At 43.7% G+C, this 25,126-nt stretch overlaps 2 protein-coding genes across 2 annotated transcripts in view; one reads left to right on the top strand and one right to left on the bottom strand.

Moving 5' to 3' along the window:
• Nucleotides 1-5,519, top strand: part of smyd3 (SET and MYND domain containing 3) — a 30,674-nt gene extending 25,155 nt beyond the window's left edge. The window contains exons 10-12 of the mRNA XM_068739620.1: nucleotides 124-298; nucleotides 4,384-4,492; nucleotides 4,681-5,519. Of these exons, the coding sequence (XP_068595721.1) occupies nucleotides 124-298; nucleotides 4,384-4,492; nucleotides 4,681-4,791 (395 nt within the window). The 3' untranslated portion in view covers nucleotides 4,792-5,519. The remainder of the gene's footprint in view (nucleotides 1-123; nucleotides 299-4,383; nucleotides 4,493-4,680) is intronic.
• A 5,674-nt stretch (nucleotides 5,520-11,193) lies between these two features.
• kif26ba (kinesin family member 26Ba) overlaps nucleotides 11,194-25,126 on the bottom strand; it is a 56,465-nt gene continuing 42,532 nt past the window's right edge. Inside the window, exons 12-28 of the mRNA XM_068741143.1 lie at nucleotides 24,263-24,434; nucleotides 22,610-22,942; nucleotides 22,344-22,514; nucleotides 21,890-22,010; nucleotides 21,453-21,654; nucleotides 21,213-21,314; nucleotides 20,853-20,980; nucleotides 20,304-20,483; nucleotides 19,896-20,188; nucleotides 18,839-19,517; nucleotides 17,673-18,601; nucleotides 17,231-17,457; nucleotides 16,789-16,923; nucleotides 16,482-16,696; nucleotides 12,790-13,052; nucleotides 11,787-11,937; nucleotides 11,194-11,342 (exon numbers count right to left, since the gene is read on the bottom strand). Of these exons, the coding sequence (XP_068597244.1) occupies nucleotides 11,194-11,342; nucleotides 11,787-11,937; nucleotides 12,790-13,052; nucleotides 16,482-16,696; nucleotides 16,789-16,923; nucleotides 17,231-17,457; nucleotides 17,673-18,601; nucleotides 18,839-19,517; nucleotides 19,896-20,188; nucleotides 20,304-20,483; nucleotides 20,853-20,980; nucleotides 21,213-21,314; nucleotides 21,453-21,654; nucleotides 21,890-22,010; nucleotides 22,344-22,514; nucleotides 22,610-22,942; nucleotides 24,263-24,434 (4,450 nt within the window). The remainder of the gene's footprint in view (nucleotides 11,343-11,786; nucleotides 11,938-12,789; nucleotides 13,053-16,481; nucleotides 16,697-16,788; nucleotides 16,924-17,230; nucleotides 17,458-17,672; nucleotides 18,602-18,838; nucleotides 19,518-19,895; nucleotides 20,189-20,303; nucleotides 20,484-20,852; nucleotides 20,981-21,212; nucleotides 21,315-21,452; nucleotides 21,655-21,889; nucleotides 22,011-22,343; nucleotides 22,515-22,609; nucleotides 22,943-24,262; nucleotides 24,435-25,126) is intronic.

Raw genomic sequence — 25,126 nt, forward strand, 5'->3', positions numbered from 1 at the left:
GTAATTCTCAGAGTACACATGAAAGCGCGTCATATTCCCATTGCTTCTGATTTCCTCAGGGGATGTTGATGTGCAGGTTTAAATATCACCGTGGTTACTTTTCTTTCACTTTTTTTTTTTCAGATTGGCAACCATTGCAAGAGAAATGCAGTCATCTTTTATCAACCGTTGGCGCTGATGTGCCAGATGAGAATGTGTTTAAGCTGAGGATAACGGACATGGCTCTGGATGCGTGTGTTTGTCTGGGAGTCTGGGAGGAAGCTCTGAGATACGGGGAGAAGACACTTCCAGCGTACAGGTAAGGTGTTTTAAGTGTAACAGCTGGTGGTTGAATTAATTCTTCTCATAATTGACGGTGAAAACTTCGCTCTGCTCTGCCATTAAATTGGAATACAGTATATGGATTGAGTTATTTTCTCCCTCCTGATTTTAAACAGAAATGTGAGCAGAAGGATGAAAGTAACTCAGCCGGAGTGCGTTCAAAGTGAAATTCACTTGGTTGAAGCTTACTTCCATAACTGCTTTTACTCCTCTGGAATATTACTTTAAGGATTTGGGCTGCGATCCAATCTTGATACCTTTTGACCTGATCAAACGGCACCGGATTCTCCGTTATCCTTTTGGAGGGTGAAGCGGAACAGGATTTATTTGAAAAGTTGATACAAACTAAATGTGATTATCGGGGGGAGGGGGGTCGAAAGGAACTTTCAGTTGATTAAATTGATGGCCGTTATTGTGTCCTTTTTCCACTTCATGCAACAACATGAGATTTTGAGACATCCACAAATGAGGCAATGAAAATTGATCTCGGGACGCGCTGTCAGATTTCTGGATTGCCTTGCATGCAGAGCATCCTCAATTGGCAAAAGGTGCTTTTAAAATGCTGATGCCCTTTGCAACAACTTCCGTATGCGAGACTGGGTTCCCATCTCTCAGGAACAGACGACGCGTAGCAAACAATCCAAGCCTGAATCCGTTTCAAATACAGCCCGACACTGCAACATCCTCTGAAGCCATTCAAGCACATCCGCCCATTAGCTTGTGGTGAGCTGAGGCCTTGTGTGTTCTGGTTTCATTTGTCCAGTTTACGCCTTGCAGCGAAATACTCCGCTGCCAACTTCCTTTCTAGCTGCAGTGTGTGTGTGTGTGTGTGTGTTTAAAAGCAGGATTCATCAGGTGTTCTCATGTTTTATTAAAGGTTATCTAAGTTTTGTTCATGCAGGAAACGTTTGAACAAATGAAACCGCTGGTTTTCCACTGGTCTATCTTTTGTGAAGGGCCATGTCTCTCTTACCTACACACACACACACACACACATATCCAAGGAGAGACAGAATAGCATGGCCCATCCATAAATAGACTGACATTGAGCTGCAAGAAAGAGAGCGATGTTATGAGGACGATTGTTGTCGGCTGACAGACACTGTGTCTCAATGAAACACAAAGAAAACCAAAGCACAGGATGGGCCGGGGGGCTTTTAGTAAGAGGGTGGAGAGAAAGCTGCAGATGGAAGTGGGAGAGGGAATGTTCAGAAATGCAAAATAAGAGAGGGTCAGCATTATGAGAGGCGATGAGGAACCTGAGCGATAAAAGATGATGGAATAATAGCTGTCAAGAAAAAACTAAAAAATGGTGAAAATCGACAAAAAATGGACGAGAGAAATGCGCTGGGGAGATGGGGATGAAAGAAAAGAAAATGAAGGCAAAGGAGAGGAAGCAGTGAGCATATTCATCTTCTCTCTTCCTCTGGGCTCTTCTGACGAGAACGATAGCTGCAGGAGTTCTCGCTTCTCTCGTTCACTTGTCCTTCCCCTCATTCTGTATTCCTTTTTCCTTTCACTCGCTACTGTTCACCCTTTAATTTGTGGTGTGTCGGGGGGGGGGGTAAATCGTTCCCCACGCCTGTACACCGGTGAGGAGCACCTGCTGCAGACATGCCATGCTTATTGATGCCTCCATGCTGCGCATCTTACTGCTGCAGGCATGCTCAGACACGCACACAGCACCGTTCATGAATACATGAATGTACAAACGGCAAAGCTCCATTATAAAGCACAGACCGCGTTTAAAAAAAGCTGCGTGGTTCCATCCTTCCGCTCCACCAAACCAAATTTTCCTCGATTCTTTTCATTTGCAGTTTTCGTTCCCTCATAATAAATAAGCAAGGATTTCGTCTGTCTAGAATAGATGCGGAAACGCCGTGGCGTCACCAGCCGCCTTAGTAGAACATCGAAGGACACTTATCGGTCATAGCAACGCCTTAGCGATACCTTCCTCCAGGCCATCTTCCATGTTGGACGGAACGCACCTGTTCCCCTCTCCAGATCCCACGCTTCATTCACATTTAGATTTATCCTGCTGACAAGCGAACCAGCGAAGAGGACACGGATCACATGACCTCTGTCCACTCTTCCTGGCAGAGAGCGCTTTGCTAATCTTCCCAAGTTTACAATTTCATAAGTCAGATTTTGTTCTTATTAAGCCATGTTTCCGTCTCAAGAACAGCGGGCCATGGATGTTCTTTTGTTTCTAACAAACCTCATTAGTTCCACTGCATTTGCCTTCCACGAGCATTAATGCCTCCTCCTTGTCTCCTCTCTTACCCACAGCCCAGAGCTACGCTTCTCTAACTAGCTGCATACGGCAAAACCATATTTACTTTTCAATGTGCCCTCCCGGGGAAGAATACAAGAGACAGCAACTTAATGAAATTATTTTAATTGCTGTGTGGCTCTATATGCAAAGCGAGAATCTAATTGGAGGTTGGCGCTGATGTGTGCGTGCTTGCTCGTCACGACGGCTTAAATCACTGGCTTGCTAATTAAATCAATATTGTAATGTGTTTGTTATTCATGGAGGTGTAAAGTTGTTGGTTTAAACTCCGAAAGATTAATTTTTAGCCACCTTTATAATTGGCTGGCTTCTTAGTTACCAGTTTAGTTCAGTTTGAAGGGACGGACGAACGGTCTGCTCTGATTTAAAAAAATAAATAAATAAATAAATAAAAAAAGTTATCATACAAGCTATTGGCTGTGGCCACTACAAATTAATTCACTTTGATTTCACAGAACTAAATTGCCTTTTTTAATGTACAACGTTGCTCTGTTCATTCATTCTATTCAGTCCTGCAGTTAAGATGAACGCGTAAATTAATAGCAGATGCGGAACAGCTTCTACTTCCATGTGATCATGTTGGGAGCGTAATGATCCCTGTTGGGAGCACTGGCAAGTTCTTGTAAAGCACAAATGCACGCCGTTATTGATGGAGAAGCTGATTGAAACTCACCTTATGTTTGTCTGCGTCCTTCATATGTTTGATGGAGAAACTAAAATAAATAAAAAATCATTTTGGGTTTGTGGTGAAAAGAAAACAGGAATAGGGTGAGAGGAATGATAAAAGAGGAACCAGTGGAGCGCAACAGAACCGAGCGGGAACATCTGGTTGATCACCAACTGTAATCCCTGCGGTTATTGGGGCGAAACACACGAATACGAGCAGGTCGGAGTAGAGCGACGGGATGTGAAGTAGGGGAAAGAAGAAGAGATCCAGGACAGGATAAATGAGGAGCAAACTTAGGCAAATGAGCATTTTAAGAACTTCAGTGTTGAAGCTGCTTCCTTAATTCTGTGTGTGTGTGTGTGTGTGTGTGTTCAGTAGCCCAGCGATGTCCCCGCTGACTTGCATTACGCCTGTTTATATATTTATGTTGGATGTTCTGTATTCAGGCAGGTCATTATGCATCTCTTATCCACACGCACAAAATCATTGCAAATTCAGTTAAAGCGTGATCATTTATACTTTAAACGAACAAATGTTAAGGCTTGTGTGTGTGTGTTCTCTGAGGGTTGAGGGATCAGTCAGATCATAACTCTCCTCCCCGTTAAGGTAACTCTGCCTTACCTCATCTGTCGGAGACTTTATCTTAACAAGGACGTTTTCATTGGGATTATTTGGGCAAAGTTAGTGTGACTGAAGACTATGGCTAAGCTCCCGAGATAATGATGAAGGGTTTCTAAAATTAGACCACAAAATAAAGGGGTGCTGCTTAATCTTAATAAAGGAGCTGGTTGTGATGTCCTTTGTACACTAGTGTGAGTGTGCCTGTGCACCGTACGGGCTTCATGGGAATGTGTGCAGTAGTTTTTGTTCTGACACACAGCCTACGCTCAGGCAGGTACCTCATTTACTCCTGCACAGACCCAGTCCTGATGTTTATGCATCACAACTCCATGCAGACACTGCAAGGCTTGTTTCATTAGTTTGAATTTTACAGAAATAGCAACTTGACAGAAGAGCAACAGTTAAAACGCATGCTAGCTAGGATGGAAAACCTCTCCTCTTCGCTTTGTCTTCATTCTTTCTTTCTCTCTCCTTTCACAAGACAATATTTCCCTGATCCCCATCCGGCCCACGGAGTCCAGCTGATGAGAATCGCAAAGCTGCAGCATTACCTGTCACGCATTGGGGACGCTTTGGACACATTCAGACAGGTGTGAGGGGAAAGAAATGTACAACACTCTTTCATTCTTATTATACATATTTTATTAAGCACTTATTGCTCATAACTGATACTTATTCTATTCTAATTTTTCTTTGTCATAATGCCGTTCCATAATGATCTTAGGATAGAGGAATGCCGGCGTAGACGCTGACGCTTGTTAATGTCCTTGTTTTTCAGGCGGGTCAGGTTCTAAATGTCACCCACGGTGAAAATCACCCGATGGTCGCTGGTGTGTCGTTCAAGATGGAGGAATGTCGCATCGAGATGGATCAGCAGACACACAGCTGAAAACTCATTCTTAATGTTACCATGTCTTCGTCTTAGTGTCTTCGTCTATGTTTATGTCCACAGTCTGGGTTTATTTTATAGACTTGCTTCAAGATAAATGTTTTATTCAATAAAAATCTGTTATAATCAGTAAAGCTGCGTTATGTAACTTGTAAACTAATCCAAAATTATTTCACGCTTTTACCACGATTATGAATAATTATTTTGTATGCTTTAAGTCGCATTCAGCAAAGCGGAGAGAGGATTTGTGTTGCATTGCATAAACCGCTTGTTTGAAATGTTTGATATTAAACTAATTTTCCTGGAGATTCATCTTCACTGAAGCGTTCAGACAATGGCCTAGCCCTCGCCATCATTTCAATGGCATTAGTTTTGCAGGGTGGTGCCATGATGCAACGGGATGGAGTACCGTAGTTCTTTAAGAACCGTTCTTGAGAAAAAGCTTTGAGAAAAGTAATTAATCCTAAATGGACAAAAGACTCAATGACGGCCATGAATGTCAGATTTCCCTCCTTTCAGAGGAAGTACTCGGCCCTAATACTCCGTTTAACATTGATGTCTACAGCCGTGCTCAGCGTCCTGACGGTTCTTAAAGCTCTGAGGTAAACTTGCATGGGAAGTCAGGCTTAACCTTTGTCTTTCTTTTTGCTCTCGCACTACTGCTTTCTCTGACGTGTTAATCCCTCCTGGATTAGTCAAATGTGAACTGCTCTCTGTTCAGAATTAAAACCGTATTTAAGTTTTTGTTTTGTTTTTATTATTGACAATCATCACGGAAACCGTGGCTTGCAAATTCTACTGACTCTGTTGTGGTAAGGAGGGAACTGAGCTTTAAGGCTCTTCATCCCAGCGAGCTCTGGAGCAGAACGCACGAGATTAAATGCAGTCCAAACCCAGCCAGCCTGAGTCTGGAGAAGGCACCGGTGCTGTGGAAGACGTCCTGCCCGGTTCCGATGTGATGGCGCTAGAGAGGCTGGTCCTGACCCGTCTGAGGATGCCGATGAGATTGACCCTTGACCCTCTGCAATTCGCCTGGGTGTGGATGATGTGTGCGTTGCTCTCGTATGCTGCTGCAACATCCTAATTTCCCAGTTTGGGATGAATAAAGTAAATCAATCTTTTCTTGTCCGAGGTTCTTTCGCAGCTTGCATGGACTCATTCTGGGAGATGGGTGGAGAGGATCCAGAGGGAGACGGGAGCTTTTTGAAGTGGTTGAAGCATCCGCTCAGGATGTTGAGTGTCTTGTTCAGAAACCCTGCGACGTGCCAAGAGCAAACTGGTGAGATTATAGGTCCGGGTTTCTTAGAGGAAATGGAAGGGGCTGATGGGGTGAGGGGGACGTCTAACCTCTGGGTAAGCTTCAACGAAAAGGATGGATGGATGTGTGGGAGGAAAGGAAGACGGCCTTGTTAGATGTGTCTTGGTGAGGCTGGATGAAATGATTGAATACTAAATGGAGTCGAGCAGTAATGATGAATCTGGCAGACAGAGATCTGATGAAGAGTCTGCCTCCATCTCTCATCGGCTCTGCTGCTTCTCTTTCATCTTTTTTTTTTAACAGCCATTAAATTTACTACTGCTCACTGTCTCTTCCAGATTTTCTGTCTCTCACCCCCCCGAAGGTGTTGAATTAAATTCATTATTCGTCAAGACCTTTCTCTGCAGGCGGCTTCAGCCAATCAAAAAAGTGACAAGTGATTTCAGCGGTCTTCCTTTACTCAGCATTCTGCCCCCCCCCCCATTTTTGATCTTCGCTCTAATTGGCTGTTCACCCTCTCCTCGTTTTATTGCAACCTGTAAACACTCCACTGGAAATTAACATTTTACAGTTTGGGCATTTTTCTGCGTGTGTTTCGGGTTCCATTGTATTAATGTGCTGAGAATCGTTTTACTCCTCTTCATCATCCTCTTGTGATTGAGGGTTCGCTGATGGATATTATCATATATTCATGAGTAATCTAGTTACCATAGAAAAACAAAAAAAACAGGCCAAACTTCATTTCCATTTTCAGCCCACACCTTCATCATGTCTTCATCACGCCTCCATCTTTCTTTTCATGTTGATTGGGCTCCTTCATAATCAGAGCAGGCTCCTCAAACCAAAGGACTGTGGAGCTGAAGAGCGAGCGTTACCTGCACACTTCCTGCCTTCAGCCGCTCTTCAGCTGGCTGACTTTGGTTTGAGATTCCCCGAGTCTTCTCGTGCTGAGTTTGGATGTTTCCTCTGAACTATAGAAACACTTCATTTCACAGACCACAGATGAATTTTAACGGCTCTGTTGACCGCTTGATTTCATATTGATGATCATGTTCATGTATGGTTTACCATGATATCATGTTAACTATCAGCTTTTCAACTTTTCCTCGACACTGTAGAAACGTTTCCTAAAATACAGGAGCCAGAATTTCTCCATAAAAATGATGGTGACAATTTACAATACCTAACATGATGCTTTTTTTTTAAAGCAACCATAAATATTGCAGTCGAAAACTTTTTTATTTACAGTAAATTACAATAATAGTAAATAATAGTCTTAATTATTTTTTAATGAAGTGTGTTAATTACTAAATCCACTTGCCTCTCACCTTATTTGTTTTGAAGGGATTCAGCTCTTGCACATACAGCTTGCCTTTGTTCCGCCTTTCTTCTCTCATCTCTTCTTCCCTTTCCCTGCTGTGTGCTGGGGATCAAAGCATGCGCAACAGGGCAATATGTCACCTACGAAGCTGCCTGTAGAGGAGCGAAGTCACACACTCAAGAAAACCTTCGAACCAAAGTGATATCAGTGGAAACAGGCACAGGATCTAAGAGCCGAGCACCTTTCCTCGAGGCATGCAAAAGATGATGTTTGATAAAAATGTGTTTACAGGATGAAGACGCTTCATTTCCTTATTCATCTAGATTAATTTTAAGGGAAATCAAAATGCTCCATCTCGTCCTGACATTGGTGTTTGGAAGCGATTTCTTTTCTCTCTTCTCTTTTAGAGATTAGACTTTTAATTCATCAGCCAGTGACAACATTATAGGATAAGTTTTACCGCCAGGAGTTGTTTTAGTGTTGGGATCATATTCGAATAATCTATGTCACATCTATCACAGGATTATAGCTTCAAGTCAAAGTCTGCTGACAGACACGGGAGGCTGCAGAGGAACGTCTCTGTTCACGAGATGGTTATTAAAACGTGGCTGAAACCTCCTGAAGCTGCAGCAGCTGTAACTCTAGGAGCTCTTTTATGATGCCTTTAAATCGCAGTTCAACATGTGGCCATTTCATTGCTATTGGGACAGACTGCATGTCTGGCTGGTACTTGGTTCGCCATACTGTCATCAACAATGAAGGATCAGAAGTGAATCTCGATACATTTCTTTATTTACATCCCTCCATCTTAATCTTCCATCAAGTCGTGTCAGACCACTTTGCTCACAAATAGTACATTAGCAGAGGACAATATGAACACACACCTCGTATTCTCTCGTTTTCATTAATGAGAAATAACTCATTAAACACACAACACTTGCAGCTACTCACAAATAAAATCTATTTTTGGAAAATGTGGTCTGACACAGACCTTAATGATAATACATGTCAGATTTCCAGGTAACACGTTATAATTCTCTTAACACATAGGCTACATTCATTTGTTCATTCATTGTATTTATTTTTATCTGGTACAACAGATAGCATTTGGTGAATCATTTTGTTTAAAGCACGTAGAGGGGGTCCCTTTTATCATTGGTTGCCTCTGATGAGAAGAAACAGATTGACTATTATATTATCTATTCACAAAAAAGCCTCAGGGTGTTTGACACAATTATTGCTGGAATTATAAAGTGTTACCTCGGTACATTTGGCAGTGACGCATCAAGACAGAAACCTCCCACATGGCATCTTAAACCTGGAAACACTCTGTGTAGCTCATCCTGAGCTAGGGGTTCCTAAAACACACACTGCTCATAGCAACAGGCTTCTGCTGTGGAACATGGATATTTCAATTAAAATTATGATTGTGTTTGTTGTAAATGTTGGTTATGGTTTCAATTTCATAAATTGAAAGACTACATAAATTACAATAGATGTGAATGCTTTAGGAACACCCGGACCCTCTTTAATCTCTAACAGGAGGAGCTAACATAGAAAATATATGACATAAAAATGAGGGTATATATATATATGGCATGTGTACAGCATATATTTTTATGTACGACATGGGCTCAGAAAAGTATGTACAGTTATTTGTTCTTTTTCTTTAATGCATAGAAACCTTTAAGCTCATAAGATGTAAATAAATAAGAACTTTCTAAAATAGCAACACGGCTCTCCTCAGCTCAAATAAATAAATGCAACTTTATTCACGACTGGCACGGTGGATGGAAACGATCATGCGGGGGTGAATTCACACGCTTTCTGTAAAAAACCTTCCTGGGTCTAATCCGTGGAAATCATCTCCATTTTTGGGATTCCTTTTCACCTGGCTGTCAAACCAGGGTCAGACCTCATTGTGTAGTCGGAAGATCCCAACATTTCCTCCAATAAAACTCTGAGGTTGAACTTTTGAATGTAAAAATGTGTTAAGCCAAATCACAGCATCATAATTAGAATTAATGTCGTATTCTACCTTTACCTTTCAGATGACAAGCTGCTGTCCGGTTTCAAAAGGCATTCAGAGGAGGCGGTCGTGTCGAGAGCAGACGTGATGACGGCGATGTAGACGAAGCGATGGAGGGTGATTGTTGTGTATTTTGAAGGGAGTCTTTTTTTTCCCCAAATACTTATATTTTTACAAACATTTAGATCATAAACATCTCAAGCACCATAGATAATATCAATCATAAGCATTGCTATTGATAAAAAGAAAACAAAAAATGGAACCAGGCAGAGATATTTGTTTCTTAATTTGGTCATGATCCTTTTCTTTCTCTCCACAACTTTATATACTTTTTAAAGGCAATACTGAAAGTGTTTAAATAGATCATCATATTTAACCATAATTGTGCCAAATATGCATTTCTGGTCTAATTTCACCACTTTGTTCAAATATAACACCCCTTACAAATCACCCCAGCAACATGCTTATCAATCACCTGCATCTTCCTCACAAGTCATTCTTAAATATCTCTTAAAACCTCTTCATCGTAGTTTAAAACCTCTTTATCTTATTTTCATATTCTCTACATGGTCCCATTACACCCAAATAAAAACGGTACCTTAATATAAAACACAGACATTGACAAATCATTCAGTTTCTTTTAGAATAGAGCAGAACAACACGGATACAACGAGCAGACGGTCTGTCGGTCGGAGCGACGCTGGACGTACGTCACACTGAATCAGAGAAAAAACATTTCATTGCTTAGTGTGGATATAAAAAAGTCATCTTCCCTCTAGCGAGTGGAACATACTCAACATGTATGGCCACCGTCTAGATTTAGATGCTCCGTTTTTCCAAAACCTAGTGTGCTTTTTTCTCTTCGTTTTAACAGACACATAAGTCTTGTCTTATACAAATCATGTGCATTTTTCAATTTTAACTTTTGGTCCTTGCAACCATTTTGTTAGTTTTTTTTAAAGAGGACATCAATTAAATTTCTGAATCCGGGTTAAATTTCTTCTCATCTCTCTTATGTGAGCCAAAGGCCATTCCAACGTACATTATTTGTTTGTTTATGGGGTTTTTTTCTAACAGTAAAACATTTATAAATGGCTATAAATTCAAAGATTCTCCAAGGACACTGATCTTTTTTTTTTCTATGCTAGCACCTTACTTTCTGCATTGTACACAAATTCATAGAGAAAGAGAACCGATCTTGGCATTGTTGAAATGTTCACAAGGCACTTGTGAAAATACTTTTCCTTTCCACCCGCCATTCTGTCAGCGAGTCTTTCTTAAATTAACTGAGCAACAATTCATGCTAGTCACGTGTTTACATCCAACAGCTCTCGACAGACTGAACTAAAAAGTGCTCTTCTGAAATGTAGGAGATGAATGTTCTCATCTACATGTCTTTGTTTAAAAAAGGGTCCTCTGCCATCTAAATTTTGACTCAGCAGTCTCAGCAGTTTGATTATTCATCATTATGGAAACCACGTCGCCATTAGATGCTGTGAAGTATCTGTTTCTGAGGACATTTCCAGGCCCGAGAAAAATAATCCATGGACTCGTCCGTCTTTAAAATGTCCATGTATCCATTCATTGTTTCCATCTATCTGTCCTGCCTACTTACACACGGAGGAGGACATGCGGGATCAAATGGCAAATCCATTTCTGTATCCCTGTCATCCAGTTATACAAATTAGTTTAGGTGATATTTTCGTGAAGTGTTTTTTTGCTTAACCAGAGCCAAAAATCCAGAGGTCGACCAGCCCTCTGTCTGCTCCTCTGGATCGCCATCCCTCCATCTGTCTACCAGTGTCTTGAGGACACATCGAAACAGGTGATCATCATAAGGTGGGCTTTGCAGAAGTTAACTCTGGTTTCCAGTTTGTAGGTGACAGTCTCCAGAGCTTCTAAATACTCCAAGGAGTCCACTTCATACGCCTGCTGGAGCTCAACTGATCAGGGACAGACAAAAAAATAAATAAAAAGCAATACATCAGGAGTTCTCTGTGTTCTCAAAGCCTGATATATCTCACTCCGCTGTGTCAAAGAGATTGATTGTTGCCAAAAAGCTTTTAAATGGCGTCAGTGTGTGGCAGCGAGAGAGCCAGCTGTAGTTTATTTAAATTTAACTTCACACAGACTGTTCAAAATGACTCGTGGCAAACACGAGATCCAACCTGTGCCCTCTGCTTATTGTGCAGTGTGTTGTATACGATCTTCAAAAATATTCGACACACTATGGCTCTATTATAAACCATTCACTGTATATTAACAATGGATTTCCAATTATTCACCTACTTATCTAAGCAGAAAAACCAGTGCAAAATACAAGATAGCATGCAATCTGACGATACAGCCAGCCTGATACGCTCACACACACACACACACACACTTACACTCGGTGGTCCATTTGTGTGGCTCCAGCATCAGGTGCTGTTTGGTCTGCTCCAGCTCCTTCTTCAGACTCTGGAACTTGGCTCTGACTTCACCGATTCGCTGTTGCCGGTGCTCCAACAGGCGGAGCTTGGCACTGACGTGCACCGCCTCCTGACACAGCGACAGAGAAGAGACTGATGTGAAGCGCATGTGGCTCTCTTCCCGCAGCAGACGGCTGAACATTCACACGATTACACACGTCCCCAGTCCATCAACGCTCAGTGTGACTACGCCTGAATGTCTCTGGACACCGAGCAGCTTCACTGAATCAGGCGGGGTTAAGTGGCTTCCTGGAGGCCGCTGCAGGGAACATCTATATTTTATGGTTTCCTCTCCCATCGTTTTCCCCACAGCACAGAAAGATTCTTCCCTTCCCATAACGGTACAAAAACTCAAATACCTGCACCCTGCATTAATATGCATTTGAGTTTCACAGTAAAACTCTGTATTCTGCTAAATCTCTAGAATTTTAAAGCCTTTTTTAAATATAACAGAATATGCAGGAAACTATAAAGTAGATTTAATGGGGGGGGGTAATTATTCATACAGAACAAAGTGCAAATGTTGATTAAGTCACACTGTATTTTTTCAATCTTCCCTCCTTCACACATAGAGCAGCTCTGGTCTCTCGCCTTCGTACATCTTCATTCTGCTCATTGTTCCTCCTTCTCCTCCAGCAACAGTGTCCAACAGAACGCGTATTGCTTTTTAATGTCCCCCTATTCATCAGATCTATTTCATTGACATATAGTGCAATATTTCCCCCTGCCCTCTGGGCCTCTGGTTCTGCTTTATGCTTCTGCAGCTTCTTTACCTCTCCGAACATTTCCATTCCTACCTTTTTGTTTACTTCCTTTCACTCTGTTGTACTATTGTTCGCCCTTGTTTGTGCTAATATTCCTCTTCTATCCCATTACCTGTTCCCCTTACTTTACCCCCCCCCCCCTCCTTTCTCAAGCTCACCTTGCTCCCTCCTTTGTCTCTCCTCTTCTGCAGACGCTCGACGTCATCGATCTCGTACACTTTGATCTCAAAGGTTTCTGCCATTGCAGTCGCACCACGAAGATTTGACGGCGCTGGGGGCCCCAGTGGGCCATCTACCCAACATGCACCTGGGCTGGAAGAGGAGGAGGAAGAGGAAGTGATGGCCTGTTTGGAGGAGCGGTGAGAAGAAGGGGAGGAAGAGTCCAAAGTCAGCGCTGGAATCAGACGACGTCTCTGGAGGCCTGAAAGAAAAGACGAGACGGGGTTCATAAAAAAACTAGAAGGGCGCTAGAGTCGAGGCCCAACAGTCCTACGCAGGTTAGTTTACAGTTTTTGTATGCTGTGGAAAAATAGAGCAATAATATTAAAGAAAATGGAGGGGGTTGGAATATACTGGTTTCTTCCTGTGCTAATGGCCCATCCTCCTACTCATCCATCCAGGAGTTTATGCATAAAGCTGCTGACAAATAAACATCACATCATGCTGAGCAGACGTAGAAACACTGTCATTCATTCATCAAAACCAAGGCAAATTCTCTCTTCCTACATGAGCGAATATTAAACAGAAAATCATGCTGGTTGCTTGGAAACTAATCTAAGTTGACTCATTCAATGCCAGCTGTTTTCATCTCAGCCATATGCAGGTTTCGCTCATTTTGCCCTGTTTTTCACGACCCACAGAATATTATGTCCTACGACTATGCAAACAACGGACCTACCGAATGAAAGATTAAAGTCTCTTCTTTCATCAGAAAAAGAAAGTGCATTCCTACCATTTTTTTCATTCTGGAGTTATTGGCCGTTGAAGAGAGGCATAATTCAATTTCAAACATAATTGAAGGCTTTAGATGTCAATGGCATTGAAAGAGTTAAAAACAAGTTTATGCTTTTACATTTCATTTCTTGTATAGATGGAATTTGTGATATTACGTCTCTATTACTGATCCTCTGAGGCATTGAAAGACCAATTTATTTAACTTTGGTCAGTGTTTTTACTTAAAATATTTTAGCCTCATACTGTACTGGCAGACATGAGACTTGCCCTGATCTCCAAATATTACTTTCGGCAAGAAGGTGCATCCCAAAATGTCACTCTATAGTTGTAATCCAGCAACTATGAGCTTGCGAATGTAACCGGATGGGATGTAATTAGGCAGGCAGGTGTGGGAGGGAGCACCTGTGGCCCATTTACCACTGATTGGGGGGGGCGTATATAGGTGCTTCCCTTCCCTCGTTCCCTGGTCCCTGTCTTTGTGTTTTCCCCGTCGAAGGCAGGTTGGCCGTAGACTGTCACTGCCTTGTCTCTCCTCTCTTTTTCTTTTGTTTGTAGAGTGTTTTTAAGGATGTTTTTAGAGTGTTAAATAAATATTTTGAATTATTAACTGCCGTGCTGGTTTTCACTGTGAGCGGACCTGTGGGTGGGAAACCTGCTAAAACGAGCTGGGAACCAAAGGAACACAAAATAGATCTTTAGGTTGAAAGTCCTAAAGTGGCGTTGTTGGCAACATTTCGTTTAGCGCCATATGCCCAACGCCACATTTTGGCGTTGTCGGCAAAGGTCGGACCGTTTGGCCCCATATCCCCAACGCCACACATGGTTCAGTGGCGATCACGACACGGGATGATTCACTATGAAAAGTTTAAAACAAGACAGAAACGTGTTCTCAGCTCTTTGTGTTACACATCAAGCCACAGCGGCGCAGCAGAGACGGCGAAACGTCAGTCGCCAAGTGCTTAAAAAGGACGATTGGATATGGGTATAAAAACTCAATCGTCTGTGCTGAAGAGATGAAGATGGTTGAGAGGCAGAGAGAAAGAATAAAAGATGACAATCCAGTGATTGAAAAAGCAGAATGAGAACAAGAAACAGATGATGGAGTGTAAAGTGAGATTAAAGTTTAGTCTCTGTTCGTGAAGCACAGATAAAAGGAGCTGGTCACTCTCTAATCTGCCCACTAGGCTAGGATGAACAGACGTGCTTTGCATAGAAATTGCCAACTATGTCCAGAGGAATAAGAATGATCGGCATCACAAGGAACTAGATAGATAAGGTGTGTTAGAGACGGGAAAGAAGGAAGGCGGCGACTTCCATAGCGTTGCAACTGTCTTTTGGTCTCAGTGTGGCAGAGAAAGGTCAAGCGGATAAATTAGTATTTCATTATAGGTTAGGAGGAAGAGAGAAAATGTTTCAGAGGAATAGATTAAAAAAAAGAGGGGCAGAAAAGCAAAAATGGAAGAAAAAAAAGAGCCAGATGTTATTATTCCAATCTGTGGCATAGCTGCCTTCTATTCCTCCCACTATTTATACTCTTTCTGCCTGAATTGGGATTAAATTGTTGAGTTTTGCATAATCTGTCCTGTTTTTGTGTATTTTTGACAGTTTGACTTAAATGTGATGCCATTCATAATTCATCTCTTCTTCAGCCGCTTATCCGAATCCAGGTCAGCGTAATGCTGGCGCCTATCCCTGCTGACTATGGGCGCGATGCAGGGTACACCTTGGACAAGTCGCCAGGTCATCGCAGGGCTCCACCAAAAAAGAGACACACACTCACACCTATGGAGAGACCCATGCAAGTTTTTGGTGGCGGGAGGAAGCCGGAGAACCCGGACAGGACTCACGCAATCACAGGGAGAACATACATGCTCCATACAGAAAGGCCCCACATGGAAATAAACCAAGAATCTTCTTGCTGTGAGGCAACAGCGCTACCTACTACACCACCATGTTGCCCTAAATGGGATGTCTGGAGCACAAAATCCAATGTGGTTAAAAGAGAAAGAGAAAGTCCGAATTGTACGCTGCATGCAGGAGATGAGGCTGCACCCTACACGCATGGCTGGAATGGATTACTCCAATTTAATCAAGCCAGGACGAGCAGCCTCTGACCAATGTGATTTCATGCACAGATCCATCCTCATGATTAACCAGCATAGTGTCATTTGCTGGGCACATCAGCCGCTTTTGTATGCGGTGCTCCAGCGAATGTATATTCATTACAGCCCACGCCAGTGATTCCCTTCACCATTTCACAGATGGGTGGTCAGGGTCACCTTTTCTACCTGGTTCCTGCAGCAACCATGTTCATCACATTCTTCTTTACTTGCTCATTACATTCACGGCTCCAGGATGGAACATGCATCCAAAAATGTGTGCAACCCAAACCATTTTTATATGTTCGTCCTTTCTGCCTGAAATGACCTGCTCTTTGTCATGTTGTAGTGGAATGTCACACACACACATCTTGCATGTGCATATGTGAGACCGAGTTGTGTGGTCCTCCCACATTACTTGCAAGACAACTAATAAGCTGTCACAAATGCAATTTCCCTTCATTTTGAATTGAGCTAAAAGAAGCTAAAAGTCCATCTAAAGTTATAAACTTTGACACACAAGGTCAACCAGAGTATAAATCAGTCAGCTTTCTCATAGAGGTCTTTCTCTTTCTGCAATTTTAACTTTGTTTCAAATGCTTCAGTTTTTTTCCGATCACATTTTGTCAAAGCTTGTGCCTCTGTTGATTTTATAATACAAGAGTCATCTGGGTGCTTTTCTGCTTTTAGAAGTCAGAAGTATGTGAAAGTTTAACAAAAACACAATCTGTGCGTTTAGCATTGGAGTCGTGTTCCCTGATTCACTACAGCCTCACTAAAGCTGTATTTAGTGTGACCTGTGCTGCTCCTGCTCTTCTTGCTGCTCTTGGAGCTCCGCCTGGAGGAGGTGGTGGCTGAGCTGTGCTCGCTGAGGGAGTCCTGAGCAGAGGAGGTACTTCCTGTGTTCTCGCTGCTGTCTCTCATCATGCTCTCATAGCCGCTGCTGCCTCCGCTGTGGTAAAACAAGGCTGTCTTGCCCATGGCTGGGGGGAGCTCGCCGCTCAGCACACTGCTGTTGGAGACAAAATAAAAGCACATTCAAGCTAAAATAATAAAAATTTAAACACTTTCTAAAAGATGAAATGAACGGCCTTGAGGTCATGCCTGTTGTCACTCGCATGGCCGCTGCTACAGCGATGTGGCTTTCTGGGGGCTGTGATCTTGCTATAGGGAGAAGGCAGTGTTTGAACCACTGCTGCTCTTTCCTCTCCTCCTCCTCCACTTCCAGCTCCCCCACCACTAAGAAAAGGAAAACAAGATATAAGGATTTATATCCATATCCACCACAGATTATAGTCAGAATTAGTTTGAATGCAGACACAGGGAGAACATGCAAACTTTCAACAGAAAGGCCCCAGGGGTTATAGAACCAAGGACCTTCTTGCTGTGAGGCAACGGTACTACCCACTGCACCACAATGCTGCCCCTGTGTGTGTGTGTGTGCGCATTTGTGTGAGTGTGTGTGTGTGTATTGTATTCATTTTAAATTGTTCACAAGTCATTCTTCATTTAGGACGTCCTCCTGAATGTTCACAAAAGGACTCACTTTACTCCACCAACTCCTCTCTCCTCTCCTGGATCTGTGCCGCCTCCCTGGGGGATACTCCTGGAACGAGAGCCTGTACTTCCTTGTAGGAGCTCTGAAATTCTGCCATTGACGGCCCGGAGAGGCAGTTTGGCAGCCAGTCCCCCACCTCGACTGCGACTTAAAGACTGGGTGGAACAGGATCCAGGGGAGGGTCCCTGCTGCTGCAGAGTGGCCTGGACGGAGCTCTGAAGCTGTTGAAACAGAGAAATGGCTTCGGAGGTTGGAAGGAGAAACAGGAAATGGTCGCTTGAAGTACTAGTACTTGTACTAGTACTTGTGCTGTGCTTTTCATAACCGTGACAGTGCAGTAAGACAGAGGTCTTTCAGTCCGTTCAAACTAGGTGCCACTTGTTGCTCTGTCTAATGGGTTGATTGACATGGATAAACAATTCCCGCCTACCTTTCCGTTGGGAGGAAGGCTGGAGCTGCGGCTGGTGGCTTGACTCAAAGACTTGGTAGAGAAGCTCAGCGTCTTGGTGCTGGAGGCAGACAGACTCCTGGTCTTGGGACTGTTGGTCATCAACAGCTTACTGACAGCCGACATCTTTGACTGACTGCTGGATTTGGCCGGTGACTGTGGCGCACTGCTTGGACCAACACTGGCACTGAAACTGGGGCCGCTGGCACTTGCAGATGAAGATACCGATCCAGCACGAGTGAGGCTGCGCCCAGTACGCGGCATGGTGCTGTCCCCCCTCACTCCTCCCCCACTCCCTCTAAGGCTGCCGTCCCTCTCCAAGGAGAAGCAGTCGTAGTGGTGGGAACCACTATGGGAACTGTGGACCCGTCCCAGAGAGTTGGTTCTGTTTGCAAGCTGTTCCAGCTTAGCACTGAAAAGTTTACTGCTGTCTATGCTGGAGCCTCTTTGGCGGCTGAGGCACCCGGACAACCCTGCACCGTCTGCTGAACCCCCTAGCGATGCCACTCCGGGGTTTGCTTGCTGGAGCGGGCTGGCCGCCCTGTTCCGCTGGTCGAGACTGGATTTCCGTACTGGTGGCGTCGGTGGAATTCCCCCTTTCTTGTAGGAGAAAAAGCTCTGTTTCCCAGTCGATCCCCGCCGGTCAAGTGTGGAGCGAGGACTGCAAGGAGTTGATGTAGTGACCCCGAGATTACGGTACTCGACCCCATTGTCTAAGCCGTCGTGGCGGTTGAGACGGTGCCAGCCGCGGGGGAGACTGGCAGTGCGGTGGATATCTAGATTGTAGATACTCGTCAGGCATTCTCCATGGGAGACCACAGCAATCATCTCACAGCCATCCACCACTCTCTTAGAGGAATCCGGAGATGACACAATCTCACCCCCTGGACAAGAGCTGCCATTTCCCCCTCCTGGTGATGGTAAAACAGCAAATGAAGAACATACTTTATAAATACATACGAATGAAAGAACCTCTGGAGCAAAACCAGAGGTTCATGATGATCAACATAAGTCCAAAGTGAGTCATTTCCTGGATGGATACACAACAAATATTACATATATTTATTCCCATAGCCCTAATTTGGAAGTGCAAATGACATATTAGAGTATGTGTTCTGAATGTTTGGTGACAGCTCATGTCTGCTTACCATCCTTACAGGAGCCCTGCTGCTCTCTGGTCCCAGCTGCGATCTGGCTGTTTGGTTGCTCCACCTCCCTCCTCCCCGGCTTGACTTCACACACAAGCCCTTCCTCGACGCCACGCTTCAACCAGGGGTCTTCAAAATGCATTCCACTGGAAACAGAAGCTAGAAGTGGTGCGTTACATTTGACTGGGTCTTTCTTTAAGCTGGTCTTAGTGGGTGAAGAGATGATGGTTGGTTCCTGGATAGCCATGGGCTTGACAGCCACACATGGATGCACACTGATGGTGGTCTTGAAAGGAGAGAAGCTACCAGGTCCTCCCAGAATTTGGATGTTAGTTTTAGCCATGGCTGGAGGCATTTTCCTCATCATGTCTTTCTTTGGGGTTCCCTTTTCACTCCCGTTTTCTGAGAGCACCACTTCTCCTTCCAGACTCCCTCTTCTCGGGCTGCCAAAGCTTTCGTAACCACCTGGCTCCTCTATTCCAAAGAGAAGACTTTGGTTGGGCTCTGGTTCAGCCAGGGCCTCTCCTTGCTGACTCTGGGACTGACTGAAGCTGTGGAGAGACTGGTCAGCTTCACTGCCCACGCTTAGATCACTCATCCACGAAGAGATAGGCGAACCACAGTTGGACATCACTGTGGCTAAAGCTTCACCATCTATCCGCAGCTTGGCCATGGCCACCTACAACAGGAATGCAATCCAAAAAAGATCCTGTGAAATCAGCTCCCAGACACCATCTCTATGTTCAAGAGGAGAATATAGACTTTCCTTTTGAATAAAGCTTATATCTAATCCATATCAATATGCTGTCATAGGCCAAGACTGCTGCCATAACCTGCACTGAAACACTGAGCTCCTCCATCGGGTTATTCACATTTAATAAATACATGTCATTAATTCCTCTCTCTTCCCCGTAGTTGTTGGCTCGCTCTCCTTCTGTTTGTTCAGGATCTCATCAAATATCACACGTGTGAATATAAGTTTCAGATTAACCATCATGCAAAATGATTTACTGTAATTTACTGTTTAACTAATGTTAAGCAAGTCAGTCAATGTCACCTCTGCCATGGCAACAACCTCTGTTACCCCTGAGGTTGTCGTAAGTCCAGCAGGCACGTGACAATCTTGCACGGCTCCATCTTCAACAACGCTGCTAACGCTGACATCTTGAGAGCTTGAGAAGAGGGCGGCGTTTAAGCAGCGCTCCTCATTGCAGTTGATGTTGCTTGTTGAACAAAAGGTCAAGTCCTGAGTCTCAATGAGACCTATAACAACTCCAGAAGCCACAGTGTATACCACGTCATCCGCCACCATCGGGAAAGGTCCGACTGTTCCTCCAGATACCGTGAGTCCTGGAGATGCAAGTGTAGGAGAGCATGACAACCACATATGTTGTCTTTCTTAATGCTATCCATATTTGTTGTCATAATCCTTGTGTAAAAATAGAGGCTTCTTGAGGCTACTCACCCTCCCTGTGTGTGTCTAAGGGGATTGGCGGGACGTCGTCGTCACAGAGGGTCTCAGCTGAGCCCAGGCTGGCAGAAAGGGATACAGTTGGCTCTTGGACCTGTGGACTCATGCCCACTGGAGATGTCCTGGACAGCAGGGACTCTGTGGAGCACCGTCCACTGTCTGCAGCCAAACTGTCTGTAGAATCAGAAGTGCAGATTTGACATCACAGTGAACCTTATTTTCCAATTTCAGAATGGATCTTTGATGTCAAATGTGCTCAGGTGGTGCAGTGCATGTTATGAGATTGAAAACATTTACTTAGATGCTGTTATTACCTCTAGCCAAAGAGGGATTAACACTTGAACAACATGGAGATGGTGGGGGGGGGGGGGGGGGAATAACAGACGGTTCATACATTATTAAGACTTAAGCAGTAGCAATAATTGCTATAAGTATTACTCCTGAGTGCTGTCCAAACAAAACAAATAAGAGAAAAAAAATAATAAACGTGACGTTTTTGTAGAGACACAATATCAAAGCATAAAGTTGAAGGTGACTGCGTACTGTCTGAGGTCAAAGCTTCTGTCGCCTGGCCGTCTTGAGCCAGAGTGTGTGATGACAGAGGAGGAGTCGTCGGCATCACACCCTTCTGGGTGAACACTTTACACCGCTGAGAGGGGGAGGAGGGAGGCCTGAGGAGGAACATGAGGATCAAACATTACGGGGTCTTCTTATGGAATTATAATATTCTATTCTACATGAGCTCCATTGTCACTTATAGTTAGTATTGATAAAATGTCAACACGAAATTGTATTTTGTGCTATAGCGCCAATTTTTAAAATATATATTTCCAAAATTGAGGCAAAATAACATTAAAGCAGCCGACATTTACATCATTGTCCTTGGATATGCATTTACTCCACCTGTAGTCTGAGGTTTTGGTCAGGCTAGCGATACCAAGGCGTGGTGATCCTAGTGGGCGTGGCTTCCCATCATTGTTACCGCCCACATTCAGACTGTCGCAGCTGTTCAGCAAAACAATTAACAACTCATTTGACGGTTAAAGGAAAATATGTTTTGATCAAATGAAAACAACATTTGTAAGAAAAGAATTCTGCCCATAAATGACATTCTGAGCGGCACACGGTGACGTCTGACCTCACCTGTCATTCAGGTGGGAGGTCTTGGCTCTGAGCAGAGGGTTAGATGTGATGCTGCTACTTCCTGTAACGCTCCTGGTACAAGTCACTATGGATGAACCAGAAATCTGAGCCAAGCTGTGGATCATCGTCTGTGCCAGCTCTGCCTCCTCCACCACATCCTTGATTTCTTGTAGCTGCTGGTCATTGGTCCTCCTCCTGGGCGGTATTGCTGCGGGGGAGGAGGAGGAATGCGCTCCACCTCCATCAGAATATGGAGAGTCTGGACAGAACAATATTTCCCCAAACTGTAAAATGGCAACCGATGAATCGGAATTGCAGAACTACAGCTGTGACATTGGTCTATGGAAGAGCTGAAATCAAGTTATTGTTTAAAAAAATGCAAGATGTTGGTGTAAAACATAAAACATGAATAAATGAACCTGTATTGCTTTCAGTATCCGACACAACAGCAGAGCCTTGAGCACAAGGGGATGAGACTGGGACAACTGAACATGGACCGGGCTCTTGTTTGGGAACTTGCTTGGTTGCTGGAACTTCCTCAAAGGGGAATTTTGTCACCTGAACAAAAGTACACACATCTGGATGAAAAGGAGGAAAGCTCCACCCTTCATGTTACAATCCTGGAAAAGGCTTGATTTTATATTTGACAAAGGAAATACTTTGAATACAGTCCCCTCAGCTCCTGACAACAGTACAACCTTCGTCTGTGACATAATAGGCATTTTACAAGAATGTGTCTGTACATATAGAGTATAAACAAACATTTAAACTGTGACAGATGGGATAAAATACAAACTCATCAAACAACACTTTACACAGGAATGAAGATCTCATCACACAGCCAGCAATAATATTGTTCTAATAACAATTGGCCAGACGGCACCTCCTCACCTCCTCACTGCCATCGATGCAGTCCAGTCTCTCCTGCAGCTCAGCAAAGGTGTTGCACTTTAAGCACTCAGCTCCCTCCTCTGGGACAGGCGCCAATGGCTGCCCAAGAAGGGACTGAGATGATTGAGGAAGGGCCTGCGAGGAGCCACTGGGCTGCTCCTCCAGCTGAGACTGAACCTGTCGGAGGGGAAGTAAGTCAGCTAATGGTCTTCTGCTTACTTTGCCGTTGATTGGCCAAACTTTAAATGTGAAAATGTATAAATGACCTTATTCTGGACTCCAGCTGCATGATTTTGTGTTTGCAGTTGTTCGGACACTTTACCACGAAGCAAAGCCGGGATAATTGGTACAAAGTCCGGGGGTCCTTCATTGTCAGTTAGCTCTCGATCCGATACCGCAGCCCCATCCGGGCCAACGTAGATCACCGTGTCACATGACTGCTCGCTGCTGGAGTACTCATCGGGGTCACTGGACAGTTGCAGTAGTGGTCGGTCAGAATCAGTGTCACCCCGGTGGTGGAAAGGTCGTAGATGGGTTGGACGCCGCATGCGACCCTCCTCGCAGGAGCTCTCTCCTCCAGAGGAGCTGGATGTATATTGCTGAAAAAAGACAGAGAGAGAGTAGGAAGACGGGAAAGAAAGGAGAAACCGAGAAATTATTTTTGCTTTTAACTGACAGGTAACACCTGAGAGAGGGATGAAAGCAACAGCATCTGAAGTCAAGGAGCTCAGGGCGCATTGACTCCCCCCACTTCACACCCCCCGTCCCACTGTGGTTCACTCACTGTGTTCTCATTCCCATCCACTTAATAACATTAGGTGAAAGGAAGCATGGGAACACAGTACGGAAAAGCAAATTGTTCATATTAGGTATGTGCCAATCCGATCTCGTGACCGGAAATCGGGCCCGATCACGAGTTTGCGGACTCGATCGGAATCGGACGTTACCTCCCGATCAGGACTCGGATATATATGGATAATTATTTTCATTACTTTTTATCAGAGAGTGAGCCCTCTCTACTCCAACAGAAACGGCAGCGCCTGCGGCATGACGTCACTCACTGTAACACTATTGGTTGAATGCCGCCAAGCGGGTAAACACACGGAAGCAGCTTGAAGCGAGTCGCACGAGAATGTCTGCGGTGTGGAAGTATTCTGAAGTGGATTACAAAAACCTGGCGACTGAGGTGCTGTTAAATTGTATTTTAAATATTCGTATTTAATATTTCCTGTTGCACAAGTCCAAGTCCAAAGTGAAAAAAGTATTTTATTTATGACTTGAATGTTCCAGCTACGCCACAGAAGTTATTATAGAAGTATCAGATCGTGACTCGGTATCGGTATTGGTTCAAAATCAAATGGCTCAGACTCGGGGGCAAAAAAACCTGATCGGGACATCCCTAGTTCAAATCAGCAGATATTAAAGTATAAATTAAACATTTTAAGATTTAAGATAACAGTATCTAATCTGATCCTGCTGTGTTGACTTTTATTTTTGATATCTGGGTAGACAAATGAGCTTGTCTCAAGAAAATGTGCTGTAGTTTTAGTATGTTCTGTCTTCAAGTTTACCTTCACAGTGTATACAGATGGAACGTATTTCACGCAAATCGACACCTGTTCTAAAATAACTTGGTATCTCTGTCTCTAGATGACGGGATTATCTAGATCGGTGAACCTGAATGAGTTGAAATAGCATCTTAACTAAGAAGACACCCTAAACAAGTAATATAACATTAAGAACAATTTTACCAGTAGTTATTTTTACTGCCATAATTTCCGTTTATCTATTTTAGATTTACCATGAGCTGACTTTACCACTTACTCACAGCCAAGTTATAGTTTTACGAGATGAAGACAACGATCTCTAAAATGATCCCTGCGTTTTAATAAAGCATCAAAGGTTCGATTCAAACTCACCACGGTGACTTTGGTTTTCTTCTTTTTCATTCGGAGGACACGGGAAGCAATCTGGATGGTGGAAAGGGTTTCTGAGAAATCTCTGGGAGAGGCAGAGATGTGAGCAATCATGGTGGTCCGGCAGTTCATGTTGCCTAGCGACTCCCTTAGCAACATGGTCAGCTTGCTGTCCCTAATACACACATGCATCAAGACACGTTATTGGAAGTGCACACAGTCACTCAAACATGACACAAAAAAACGGTTGATTCTTCCTACACATTTGTCAGAAGAATATTAACAGCTTGCTTTGATCTAAAGACAACTAAACATAACACGATGTGGAAAAAGGCCGATGACAAGACGGTAGGCTAACTACTAAAATATTCAAAAGGCAGAGTGTTTATTGTCTTTACTTATTAATGATGCTAAATAATGCGGAAGGTCACTAAAGAGAACAAATCCTTAAACAATATTGTGCAATTTAATATTGAGAGATCTGTGTCCCAAAGCGATCACACCAGCAGATTGGAGAGTAAAGTAGGCTGTTTAAGAAAAAGACTTACTCCTGGGTGGGCTACTGCAATCCTTCATAGACTTTTCATTGTGTGTGTGTGTGTGTGTGTGTGTGTGTGTGTGAGAGAGAGAGAGAGGCCTGTAGGCTGACAGTGAGTAAAGCTCCTCTGTGGCTCAATAGCTCAAGCTGCTGTTCCCTTTTTCTATAAAAACAGCCTATAGGCATGTCTCACACACCTGTGTGTGTGTGTGTGCGTGTATACACATACACAAGCCTATGAATTAGGTAGATGTACATATTATTTTCTTAACCTCCTCCTTCTCGATGCTGTACTCTCTTTTCTGAGTTTTCCTCAGGCTTCAACAAAC

The sequence above is a fragment of the Brachionichthys hirsutus genome, chromosome 1 (assembly GCF_040956055.1).
Source record: "Brachionichthys hirsutus isolate HB-005 chromosome 1, CSIRO-AGI_Bhir_v1, whole genome shotgun sequence".
Classification (NCBI taxonomy): domain Eukaryota; kingdom Metazoa; phylum Chordata; class Actinopteri; order Lophiiformes; family Brachionichthyidae; genus Brachionichthys; species Brachionichthys hirsutus.